The following is a 12975-nucleotide window of genomic DNA, read 5'->3' as shown; positions in this document are numbered from 1 at the left end:
CATTTTCCTCTATAAAAGCCGCCCCGTGGAGCTTCCTTCTCCCCAGGACTGTAGGATGTGCGGGAAGACGCTTTTGTGGGGATCCCGGCGTTTCAAAACGCCCTGTTCCTTGTGGAGTTCTTCAGAACCGGAGTAAAGTAAACAAGGGAAAAAAACACGGCGAAGGTGGCTAAGCCATCCCGCCTGGCTGCTCTCCATCGGCAACTACTTTCTGCTCTTTCTGCTTTTCTGGCCTGGCCTTACTTTGTGCAGTGAAAAATGTCACTTCTTTTGTCGCGTTGGTGCCTTTCCCTGGCCGCGCCGGGTTTCACGGAGGGGAGAGGTGCCTCTGCCTGTCCCGGCTTTGTCTCTGGGGCCGCTACGGGCTGGGTGCGCAGGCAGCGTCCTGTCCGCTTAGAGATGCTGAAGGATGAAGGGTGAGATGAGTTGTGGAAATTTACAGCTCGGTTCCTGGTGCGACTTGTGAAGGGAATTGTTTCCTGGAAATTACCGTTTGGCATGTAACGTTTGAGACACAGGTCTGGTGTGGAACGTCCTCTCCAGTATTTTTTACGGCAAAACCTGTACTGTGCGCCCCGTGGGCGGGGGGAAGGGACCTCTGGAGATCTCTAGGCCAGCCTCCTGCTAGAAGCTGTCCCGGTAGGGCAGGGTGCTCAGGGCCGTGTCCAGCCCGCTTCCTAGTATATCTTAAGGATGGCGATGCCACCCCGGCTTCGGGCCCTGTCCGGTGTTGACCACCGTGCACGTGGCAAATAATTCTTTCCATGTGCCTGGTTGGATTTTCTCCTGTTTCAGCTGGTGTCCCTTGTCCCTCGGCCTGTCCTTGCGCATCTCTGAGAAGAGTCTGGCCCTGTCTGCATGCCACCTCCCGCTCAGGAGTTGCAGACAGCAGGAACATCTCCCCAGAGCCCCTCTCATTCCCAGGCTGACCTAACCTGCCGCTGCTCTCTGCCTTTCTTTCCACACCCCATGCCTCCAGCTGACCCACCTTTGTGGACTCTGCTGGACTCCTTCCCGTATGTCACTTGAGCTGGGGAGCCGAAGCTGGACCCAGCTCTCCAAATGGTCTTAGGAGTGCTGAGCAGAAGGGCAGGATGTGTCCCCTTGCCCTGCCGGCTGCGCTCCAGCTAAGGCGGCAGGGCTGGCTGCCCTTGTTGCCAGGGTGTGCTGCTGGCTCCTGGGCAATGTGCTGGCTTACCAGGTGCCTTCTGATGGAGACACTGTGCCAACAGCCTTCCCCCCCACCTCAGGCATGGGGCTTCACTCTAGCTAGAGTTGAACTTTCTGAGGTTTTTGTCAAGCCATTCTCCAGGTTGTTGAAGTCTCTCTGATTAGTAGCCCTGCCCTCCAGCAAGCGTGCTTTCCCCAAGTCCCCAAACTTTGGAGAGTGTACTCTAGTCCCTCTCCAGGTCATCAAAAAACTTCTAAGCAGGGCTGGCCCCAGTGTTGATCCTCAAGGGATGCCATTAGTAACCGGCAGCCAGGTGAAGGCTGCAGCTGCTGATGGCAGTCCCTTGAGCCTGGTGTTCCAGACAGTTTTCTTCCCACCATTATTGTCCGTCCCGTTATCCAGGCTGCTCCTCTGCACTTTGGTTTGAAGGCTGTAGTGGGAGACTTAGCGTGGCCTTTGACACAAAGTCAAGGTGTCCAGCACCCCCTGCTCTCCCCTCAGCCACGGAGCCCATATTTGCTTCCCAGAAGGGGAGTCGGGTTAGTCTGGCGTGATTTGCCTGTGTTATATCCATTTTGGCTGGTCTCTCCGTCACCTTCTTGTCCCTTCTGTACTTGGAAATGTTGTTTGGGATTTGCTTTGTAACCTTTTTGGGCAGAGGGTGAGGCAGCTGGCTGATAGCCAAGGTTACAGTGCTCTGTTATTGTACATATGGATGAAGTCTTGATTTGACATATTACCAAGATCAACATACGGATGGATGCAGCTGTTTCTGTGTGAGCACTCTGTTTGGCCTGAGCTGGAGGAGTTTGTGTTATTGAATTGTTTCTGACCTCTGGTGCTGGTATCTCCCACTAATGGTTTTGTGCACTGAAGTTCTGTGTGAACTCCAGGGCAGGATTAAATCCTGAATGGGATTTGTGCATAGTCATTTCATACACTTCCCACTGGAAGGCAAACATTCAGCAGATAATCTGTTATTATTCTTGTGGCTACCAAATTGTGTTGTGTGAACTCCAGACCTAACAGCTGCCAAGAGCAGCTTGCTCACTGTAGATCGATAACGCTCCTAGAAGTATACGTTGACTCAGAAAGGATGGTCGTCATCACTTTTGGCCTAATCACGAAACACTGGATTTTTGTCTTCAGAAACCAGTAGGGTGAATTGCACATCTCTGACATAGGCTGATATTAAATGCATAGTTGACAGCTCTTCCAGAAGACATGAAGTGTCTTGCTCTCTTTTCATGTTGACATGCGGTAGTTCCTAGATAGAGGAGCCGAGGAGCCTGCGCTATGGAGGCCCAAAGTGACATGCAAGTCTTCTCTGTGTTGTGTGGCAGAGCGAGCATGCCGAGGGGGGGCGGGGACGGGACACGACAACACACGGGACATTAGGAGCTGCCGTTTGAGTGGCTGTAAGTCTCTGTAGGTAAATTGACTGCTGGTGTCAGGTCCGCTTACAGAAAGCAACTGGTTCTCCTGGTTCCTACCCAGTTTCTGCTGGTACGTTTCTGCTGGGGAAGGGGGTGGCGGCGTTCAATACAAATGGGGCTCTCCCAAGCTAGCATGGTTCACAGAACGTGAAGCTTCTTAAATGTGTAGGGAAGATGCCAGGGTATCAAATTCCAAAATGAAGTATGGCATCTTATTTGTTGTCCAGAAGGAAATCCTGGAATCACCTGCCTCCAGCGTAGTAGAAGTGAAGATCTTAACAGCTGCCACACAGCCATGAAATAAATGGCAGCATGAGGAGAGTGTGGGCTGCTGTGGCTTGGAAGGAGTCATGGTGGGCTGGCCTGCTGCTCCATGGAGTGGACTGGCAGTCTGCGCGATTGCAGGCCGTGTGGGAATGTTGGATAAACACCAGATCTCAGAAGCTTGGGACCTCTGAGCTGGAATTTGGGGCCTCTGATGAAAAAATGCATGTGGGAGAGAGATGTTCATTGTTCTAGCTGGTGCCAGGCTCTGCTTTCAGGAGAGTGCTGTGTCAGCTGCCTGGAAGAGAACAGGTCATCTCAGTATCAAGAGACTTTCCAACAGCTATTCTGTCTCCACCTTCTCCGGAAGAGTTGAACTGTAGTACGACAAGTGTTCCTTCAGTGGTGGCAATTGATCGAGCCCCGCTGCAGGTTTGTGCCCCTCTGGCGTTCCCTTGATGCAGTGAGACAATGATTTTTGCATTTCCATCTTGCACTGATTTGAGGAACTTAAATTTTTTCCACCTTCCCTCCTCCTCACTCTTTGTTTTTTCCTGGATTATTTTTAATCTGCATCAGCTACCCGATCTGGTTCACTGTGGGACTGTGTGAACAGCTGAATGGGCTCAGTGGGAGGGCTGGGAACAAGGGGACGGGAAAAGAAAGGAGAGGAAGGATGGAGGAAGAACTACTGAAGCCCAACACTTTTGCTGAGACAAATGTCAGTTTACGCTTTTAGGTGAAAAGCCTTTTATGTGTTCTCAACTTTTAAGTTACCTCCTTGTTTGGGAGCGTACTCGGCTACAAAATTATCACTGATTTTAAGACTATGGTATGTTTAAGGTATGTTTAAATGGCATCAGGAGATACACTCACAGGTCAGTCAGGCACATACATACTAGCTGCATCTAATATGTTTAAAGTAAGTGGAATTATGACTCCACAGTGCCTGTCATGGGCACCTAAGATTCCCAGCAGCTTTCTTCCAGTGTGCTGGAGACTGAAGCTCTACAACTTGGTGGAGTTATTTCTCACTCACTTGATTAGACCTGGTAGTGGTGTGCCTGTCTGCACTGCAGTCATACTTCACATTTCAACATAGCTATCCCCAAAGTTTTTAAGAATGGCAGCATGACATCATCTCCCTGTTATTATAGGCTGTTATTAATGCATAGCTGGGGACCGTGGTTTGACCTGCCCCCCATCCTGTTACATACCCCTGTTTGGCATCTACGCTCTTGTGGCAGCGTGTGACTTGAATGAGAGCTGTGAGCAGATGGGTGCATGGGTCCCCTTGGCATCACGGTGATGTCAATAATAATTTTCTGTGCTTTCTGTGGTAAAGGACTGAGGTACAGAGTTATTGAGGAAGCTTGCACAGAAGTGTGATGTCGAGGCCAGAGCTGAAGGATGTAATTCAGATCATTTAACTGCAGGGGCATGTGTAAACCCTCTCCTGTCCTCTTGCATGGTTATCTGTGTGGATGTATTTTGGATTGCAGGAGGGGTTACTGTGGGATGTTTTTGTTTTGGTTGTGTTTGTTGGTTTGGTTTTGTTTTGTTTTGTTTTTTTTTTTTAACTAACTTTGAACTGTAGTGGAGTATTTGAAGGTAGCCTGAGCTGAGAGCGCATTTAGTGGAGAGTGGTATTAAATAACCAGTAAAGAAAATAAAAATAAGCATTCATTCTTGCAACTTACTAGTAGGTTTCTGCAGTCATTTTCCCTGATAAATGTAGGACAGGTTCTAGCTTATCACCTTTCAGCAACAGCCAGGCAATGAGTTTCTTCATCTTTCCTTTCATCGTAGTTATACACGTTTATGTTCTTGTGGTTTACAGTCTTCCTTTCCTTTTCTCCCCCGTATCGGCCTGCTTCACTAGCTTCATTAGCTGGCTGGTAACCGGGAAGCGTCGCGTGGTGAGGAGCATTGTCAGCCAGCTTAAGTGTGTCTGGGGGCTAGACCTACAACCATGGTGTCTGCACGTGCTCAGCGCGTCTGTAATAGCTGTAAAGCTCATTGCAGCTGGCAAAACGGAGGGAAAGTGCTAAGCTTGCTCCTGCCAAGGGGGGACTCTGCCTTCCCCTGGCAGGGTGGTGCTCGCCTCCTGCCTCCTCTCCTGTTTCTTGGCTGCCTCTTTGGCCAGGTGGCTGCTGCTGGCCCCTTAGAAAGTCAGCGCAGTGACAGTGACATTTTCTGCTGGGTTAGTGAGTTTAAGCAGTTCCTGGGCTGGTGCATGGGAGGCTGTGCCAGGCCGGCCTGGGGTAGGGGGACACAGCAGAGCTGGGACAGGGGACACACAGCTGGTCTGTGGCAGGGCTGGGGTGGGGGGACACAGCAGAGCTGAGACAAGGAACACGCAGCTGGTCTGTGGCAGGGCTGGGACAGAGGACACGCAGCCAGCCTGTGGCAGGGCTGAGGCCAAGGGAACACAAATGACTTGTGGCAGGACTGAGGCGGGGGATACACAGTTGGCCTGTGGCAGGACTGTGGGGGGGATACAACACAGCAGGGCTGGGGTGGGGGGACATGGCCGGCCAGCAGCAGGGCTGGGGTGGTTTGGTGGGCAGCCGAAGCGGCAGGGCCTGCATGCTGCCTTACTCCTTGGCGGCCCTCTGTGCCCGTCCCTCTTGTTTGCATGTTTTGCCTTTCAGTGATGGCAAATAGAAGACACTTGATAAATTGTGGAAGAGGGACTTTCAAACTCTTTAAGCATTGCCTTTTGTTTAACTATTGAGATTTTGGGTGATTGTAAGAGAATTTCCTTTCAATTGCGTGTGGTTGTTTTTCAAGCAACTTTTGATGTTTAAACATCCTAACTTTAAATAAAGATTACTTCATCTCTCCCTAGTAGGAGAAGAGAATAAAGTGGTTGCTGTTACTTGGTTTTACTTTGATTTATAAACTGTTCCTGAGCCGTTTGGGGTTGCTTGAGAGTATGGCTATGAACTGTTTGAGCTTGCCTCCTCCTAGTTCTGCACGTCTTCTGGCAACAAGTGATCTGTTAAGTCAGTGTTACTTCTGCACCAAGTAAGGAGTTTTTATACCGTGTTTTACTGCTTTGCTAGATCATTATTTTATTAAATCCCTGAACAGGTAAGTGACTGAGCCCTTCAGACGCTTTGCCTGTTTCCCCATGAGGTTTAGATAACTGGAACTGTTGGGAAAGGTACTCTTGTAAGATACTACAGTTCTAGGTCTTTAGGATCTTGGAGCCCTTTGCTGTAGATGTAAGATACAAAGAGGCCCTGCTTCAAAGTGTTGTTTGGGGTTTTTTTTGAGTCTGATATGATTTCTCCTCTCCTCTTTACTTGTAAAACCAAATTTGGCAGGACCTGTGAAGCACCAGTGAGGCTTTCAGGCAGTGTAGCCCAGCCCAGAAGGAGCCATGCACATGTTCTCCTTTTCTAGCTCTTTGGCTGGATCATCTTTGGGAAGGAGAAGTGTTCCTGAGATAATTTTTACTTGACATTGATCAATGAAGTAGAGCGAAGAAGTTAGTTGGCAGCTTTGAAGTGAGTTTGCAAGTAAAAGAAAAAAAATCTAGGCTTCTCCAGTCTTTTACACGTGTGTTACTCGCAAGCTGTTTAGTCTTGGGTGGTGCCTGGGATTTCACAGCTCTGGTTCCATGTGTTGCCAGATCACCAATCATGATCTGTGTCAGATGTGGTCCATGGTAATGTGTCTGTTAAATTGCACGTGATGTGTTCTGTTTAATTTGGGGACTTCATGCTTTTATGCAAGGTGTAGGAGGATAGACTATACTTGACCAAGCATAAAGTTAGTGTGGTGTGAGCAGATGATTCCTGATTCAGCACAGAGCTTGTCCTTACAGAGTTAAGTTGTCAACATGTGAGCAAATTTGAACCAGCCAAGTGAGACAGCTTCTGTGGATGTTTTTCCCTGGTAACCCTGTCGATTTAAGCAATGCCTGCTCGCAGACACTTGCTACTGTCTCACATTGCTTCCTTAGCTGGACTGGCACAGCTTGGCGTGGCTGTGGAGCGAAGCAGCGAAGCACATTGGGTTCGTTGGGAGACAGTGTTTTGACCCCCGTGAGTTCCTGATCAGATTTACCATGTGCGTGCCTGCCTCCAAGGAGAAGCTGTCACAACCTGAAGGGGTGGTATGAGAGGGCGGGGGATGAATCAGCTTCACTGGCACTCATGTTTGAAGAAACATCTGCAAAACTATGGCAGGAGTTTATACTTCATCCATGCTTTACATTGTGAGGCCGTGATGTTTCTGATCTGGCACCGAAACCCTTACCTCTGGACTTAATATACTGTTGTACCACAGCCTAAGCAGTTAATCCACCTTTCCTAACTGATGTGGAACATTGCTTTTAAACAAACAAACCAACCCAAACGAAAAACTGCAGTTGTTGTTTCTTGACGGTGATACAAGACTTGGTGTCTTGTTTTGCAGCTCTTGAGATACTTGCAAAGAACGTGAAGCTGATTTCTTGTCATCTTATGAACTGCCTAAATATCTTTTGGAAAATAATGGGGGTTTTTTGTCTGTGCTTAGCAGTAAGAATTGCAATGGAATAGGCAGTTCTCTTGCCTTCTAGAGAAGATTATGAGGGTGCAGTTTGAGGATACTCCTCTCCCATGCTTCCCTCCCTGCCCCCCAACTCCTCCATGATTTAAGGAGTTCTCTCTGTCCTAGTTCCTCTGTTTGCTCAAGTGTTTCTCTGGCTCTTCTGTAAATTAGACCATCCTGGTCTTCCCTTACAACCCAGCTTTGGGGAAAGGCCTTTCTGTTTTTTAAGCCTGGACTATTTCCCTGAACTGGTTAATGGTATTGCCCCTCAAAGAGTTGCACTGGTGCAGCTGAAATTACATAGGCTTGCAACTTTTCTATTGCAGAAAATATTTGTATAGCTACATCCTTGGCAAATGAAGTGGCAGAAGAGGTAATACAGAACAGGCTTTGTGTCCAGAGAACTTTAAATCATGCCTGGATATCTCATGTAAAGTGAAGAATAAAAACAATGGTTCTCCAGGTATATTCAGTGTGTGCTTGTCCTGCAGAAATCTGGAGGGAGTTGACTTAGTGAACCTAAAGAGGGTCAGTGCCACATGCAAGCGTGCCTCAGTTATAGCTGGTATATTGGGAATGGATTAATTGAAATGGGTTTCCTTGTACTGCCATATAATTGATTTCTAGCAGCAGAATTGCTTCTTTATCCTCAGGGTAGTACTTTGGAAGCTTAATTTTATTTCCAGGATTCTCACAAATTCTCTTTTCAAGTCTTGTTTGTACACAGTTGCCCTACCTTACCTTTTAAGCCGACATCCCTAGTAGCAGTTAGTTCAGTGTAGCATAGTTCTTGTCTAAGAAGTGACCTGTGATGTACAGCTGACATCGGTAACCTCTTTTTCACAAGTGCCAGCATATTGCTGTCCTTTGTTTTTTTCCACAGGTGGTCTGCAACTAAATACAGCCAACAGTGCTGTGAGGAACAGAAATAAGGACGTTGACTTCATCTAAAATTCGTGTTCTTTCTTCCATGAGGTGGTTCTTCCCTTCTGCACCCAGTCCTTTGTAGTTTCACGCTTTTACTGGGAAAGGTACCGTATGTAGGAACTCTGGGCCTTGTCCAGAACGGAGATCTTAAGTCCCTAGATTGTTGCTGCTAGGCAGAATACCTGCCACCTTCCCCCGCAGAGAGGGTAAACATTAGGGAACACAGCTGGTCATAATGAATCAGATCAGGAGTTAATCGAGCCCAGGACCTGCCTTCTATGGCACTAATAATAGAGGTGTTAAGAGGCGCTAAGAGAAGCGAGCACCTTTGATAATTCCCCCAAACACTGCAGAATCTCCAGTGAATTGCTTTAAAACCTAGTCCATTAATTGTTTCTGAAATAGGAACCATTTCATATCCCTAATTGTCTGTCTTGCATTTCTCGCTTTCTCTTGTAGTTTTTAGTATCTATGTTTTTAAGATAGGGAACAGTGGTCAGAACTTAATTATCTTTGAGACTTCTGTCCCTCTGTGAAATGTTTTAAATCAAACAAAGGGTTCAGGAGTTAATAGGGAAGAACTAATGACTGGATAATGGAGTTGCATAAACCTTGTTTCACTAAGAATCGGACAAAAAAATGATATGAGGTAGCTGAACAGGAATTTTTCTTTCCCCCTTTGACATGATAGAAAACAAAGAACAGAAGACCTTTGGGAAGTTCCAGATCCCTTAATGTTTCAGAGTTTAAATGGGATTGAGAATTTTCAGTCTGTCCAAGCAAGTTGCATGTCTTAGAGACTTAAATGTTTTTTTTTTCTCTAAAAAGGTAGAAAATACTTCTTAGCTCGAGTTGTGTACTGTGTGGTAGATACTTGAGTTCTTGTTTGTAACCATTACAGGTCCTTTAGAGGTTTGTTTTTGGGTTTATTATTTTTTTTTTTTTTTTAGTGTGTCTTACTACCTGGGAAGAGCTTGCACTGATAGAAGTTTGTATCAGCGTTTCTGTAGGTCTGTGCATAATCTGTAGTCCTGTTACATGGACCTTGGTATGAATTGCTTCTACTTTAGGGCTGTGGTTTGGGGAATATTGAACCTGGCTTTTTGGAGGCAAGACAGAATAACTGATATGTAGGTTTCATCTCAAAACAGCTAAGTTATTTTGGCTGTCCCCTTCCAGATACAAGTTCTGCACATTTGGAAGAAAATGTAATGTGAACATTTTGTTTACCATATGAATGTGCTCAAGAAACAAGGGCAAAGCTAGCATGATTTAACTGGGCTATCTCAACCTATCCCTACTAAATTTAGTGATCATTTGCTGTCAACTGTATGGAGTGGAGATTTATGCAGGAGATGGCACTTGCTTTTGCTGTGTCCCTCACTAAATGATTATAGGTATTTCAGATCCTTGTGTGCTTGAGTTCTGGCTCCATTTCCACTCACTTTTTTTAAGGAGTTGAGCAGTAGTAGTGGTGTTGCCTATAGCGCAGCAAGCTGAGGATGAGGCAGCATGTATCCTATGCACGCAGTAGCCACAAATACTGCTGTTCAGTAAATGCAAACCGAACTTGTGCTGACAGTATATCTGTTAATACCTTTGTGGATCTGTGAAAAGACATTAATTGTAAATAACCTGTTCATGCATACTGCTAGGTATACTGCATTTCTGTTTCGGTTCTGCATTTCTGCTAATGAAAATACTGTGCTGGTAAGGCTTTCTCTCTTGAAACTGTATCTGTGCTGTAACTAAACATTTCATCAGGTGACAGCTGCTGTGAGTGCTGCTGTTTTTTGAACAGCCGGAAGGCAATGGGACGTGGGCTCTGCCAGGTGAGATTGCTTGACTTGTTAGGCTGAAAAGCAGTGTAGCCTCTCCAGCCTCCTCTTTCATGAGAACGTAGACCACGAGGTTTTGTGTTATCTAAAATGAAAAGTGAGTGACAGTTTCAGGACCAAGCTGCTGAATAAAAGCTGGAGTTTACTGAAAGAAACTGGCCCAAAGTTGAATTTGAAACCCAGAGTATGAGGAGGCATATGTTTCCCGTAAGAGAAGTAAGCAGGTCATCATAAGTTTATGCACTCTCTTGACACTCATCTTTAATTCAGGGCAGCAGCTTTGTGGATTGAGCAGGGGAAATATTTGCAACTGTGAAGTTCTTTATCACATGTGTGGAAATGCACGTTGTACCCAACAGTGGTAGTAAGTGTGGGCAGAAGGTGGCTTCAGCCTCCTTTGTGTACTGAGTACATCTGTAGCTAATGCAGTGCACAGCGTGTAAGTCTTTCTGGATGTAAGGTAGGTAGTATTCAGCGAGGTCAGTCCTCAGAAAGTGCTTGTAGCTTGAAAGGCAAATGTAAGTTAGGAAGGATAAAAATACTTTTGAGCATTTTTGCAACTTGATCACCTAAAAGCCTATAAGGTTGTTAGGTAGCTCAGACATGCCTAATCTTATAAATATATGACCTCTAGACAGCGTGTGTTCTTTCTTTTGCAGTACTCCCTCCTGAGTTTGTTTTCTGCAGACCGATGGTAGACTTAATCAACAGCTGACATGAAGAGGGCAGAGGGGGAAGCTATTTTGCAGTAATGTCTTAAAAGCATATGAGAGCCAAAAAAAAGTCTGTTATGTTTATTGCTAATTGAGAACAACTCTTTTACTGTCTTTGTGGAACACTTCCATCTTCTGTGGCCTGTAGGCAGTCATTCTAGATTTAGTTAGTTGCTGCAAGTGTGCTTGTGTCTGTGTGTTCTGGTGGTTTAGTACCTGTATGATACAGCATTGCTTTCTAGAAAGTTGTGCGTATTCTCAATTTCAGAAGAAAAAAGTGGGATATAAAGGCCTTCTGCATAGGTTTATGTTAGGCGGCTACTTCTGCTCTGTAACAGCATAGGCAAGAGGAAGAAATGAATCTTAATTGTGAGTCAGAAGGTAGTCATATGTGTGATGGTCCTTACTGTCTTGTGGTATTGGCACACGCTCCTCAGTCGTCGTTTTAGCCTGATCACAGGTAATTCTGTAATGTGGATAAGTGATGCAGTTAATTACAGTCATGATGTGGATGCATGGCTGATTATTTCGGGGATTGTGAGTTTAAGCTGTAAGCTGTTGTGAAGGTATGGGATTGAATCTCCAGCTCTTCTGTTCAGGCGGTTGGGCGGTGAGGGGTGAGCTTCACGTGTTTTATGGTGGTTGCTGTTTGTAAGGAGACGTGCCGCGCTTGTGGGATGCAGAGCGGCTAGGCTAGCCCTTTTCTTCTGTCGTGTAAGTAGGAAAGCCAGTAAATTAGCAAGGATAGACAGTCTGTTGTGTTTGAAGGGCCTGACTTCTTGTTTTGCTTGCTATCAGGCTCCATTTTTCTGTCTCTGGACCTTTTTTTTTTTTTTCTTTTAGAGTACTCTTTCCTTCCTGTTCTGTGGTAGGAGCTGAGATGCATGTCTTCCTGTTGTTTAAAGTTTTTTTGGTTTTTTTTTTTTTTTTTTAAGTTAGTTTTGTCGTTCCCCATCCTCTCTTTCAGCCCAGGGCACAGAGACTCTGACAGCTGTGCACAGAGAGGATGACTCCCATTGGCAGCTGGATTGTTGGGAGCCTGTGGAGGGTTCCTGTGATCCAGTGTGTGTAGTTGTAGCTACTGTCGCAAAAGCAAACAGGGAATAGTGTTAGTTGGGTAGGTGGTATGAGACGGATGCACTTCCATGGCGTGGGAGGGAGCTGGAGATGAAGGGGAAGTGCTGCACCAGGGGAGAGTAGGTGTTTCGGAGTGCAGGGGTCAATGGAGCATGGTGCTGTACCTCCTTTAAACGCAGTGAGCGAGAAGCTAGCTTTTTCATTGCTGCTTGAACAATTCTAGAGGAGTGCTCTTACCTGCTAAAGCATCAGGTTGGAGAGTGGTTTGTTAAAATTAAATTTCCTTGTTGTATGTGTGGCACAGTAAGTAACTAGTGTTTCTGTGCAGGACAGCATTTTAATTTAGTGAAAGCATTTAAAATCTCTATGAAAAATGCAAATGACTCCCCTTTGATCTGCTCACATTCTGTTTTATGTGATTTGCAGCGTGGCCTGCATAACTTGCAGAGAAGAAGAAACCCTTTTCCAGGTAATTTGAGTAATGAGAAATAGGTCTCCATTAGTTGCATAGCTACTGGTGAAATGCTCAACATGGTTGTGGGATTAGTCTAAAACATGGATGAGATGTACTGGGCTGTGCATTTGTGACATGGTGAAGTCATCAAGCACTGGTCTATATGCATTTCTACACTGTGTCATGTGTTGGCTCTTGAAGCATCCCGTGGGACAGCTTCAGTTCTGCCTTTCTGCCAGCAGTGTGCAGTGGGCTGTTTTATGTGAGGTTGGTTTGCAGTTGCTGATCATGGGAGTGTGGGATTGGGGATGTTCCTGCTGCTGAGCAAAACAACGCTTTGGGGGTTTATTTATTCAAAACTGTTGGATACCACCATGAGCTATTCTTTGGTAAATCATTCATTTGTGATAAACTTTCTTTAAATCCATGCCAGGATTTACAATTGATAAACTGTAGTTACATGAAAAATGGAGTTAATGTTCACTTGAGGTAGAAAATGAGTCTGTGAGAACAATATATGCACATATGTGCACACAAAAAAGCTGTTAGA

At 45.9% G+C, this 12975-nt stretch overlaps 1 protein-coding gene across 6 annotated transcripts in view; it reads left to right on the top strand.

Annotated features, from left to right (window-relative positions):
* MTA1 (metastasis associated 1) overlaps positions 1 to 12975 on the top strand; it is a 94347-nt gene that overhangs the window by 887 nt on the left and 80485 nt on the right. The window contains exons 1-2 of one of the 6 annotated variants that reach the window (XM_080406767.1): positions 12102 to 12149; positions 12398 to 12440. The exons of 1 other annotated variant lie outside the window; for it this stretch is intronic. In XM_080406767.1, coding sequence (XP_080262893.1) covers positions 12117 to 12149; positions 12398 to 12440 — 76 coding nt within the window. In that variant the 5' untranslated portion in view covers positions 12102 to 12116. Of the gene's footprint in view, positions 1 to 8514; positions 12441 to 12975 lie in introns of those variants that run through there. 4 more of the 6 variants (XM_080406772.1, XM_080406770.1, XM_080406769.1 and 1 more) reach the window with 4 other exon arrangements.

The sequence above is a fragment of the Falco punctatus genome, assembly GCF_963210335.1.
Source record: "Falco punctatus genome assembly, chromosome: 11".
Lineage (NCBI taxonomy): Eukaryota > Metazoa > Chordata > Aves > Falconiformes > Falconidae > Falco > Falco punctatus.
Note: the sequence above shows the minus strand (reverse complement) of the source record. Positions and strands in the feature narration are given on the sequence as shown.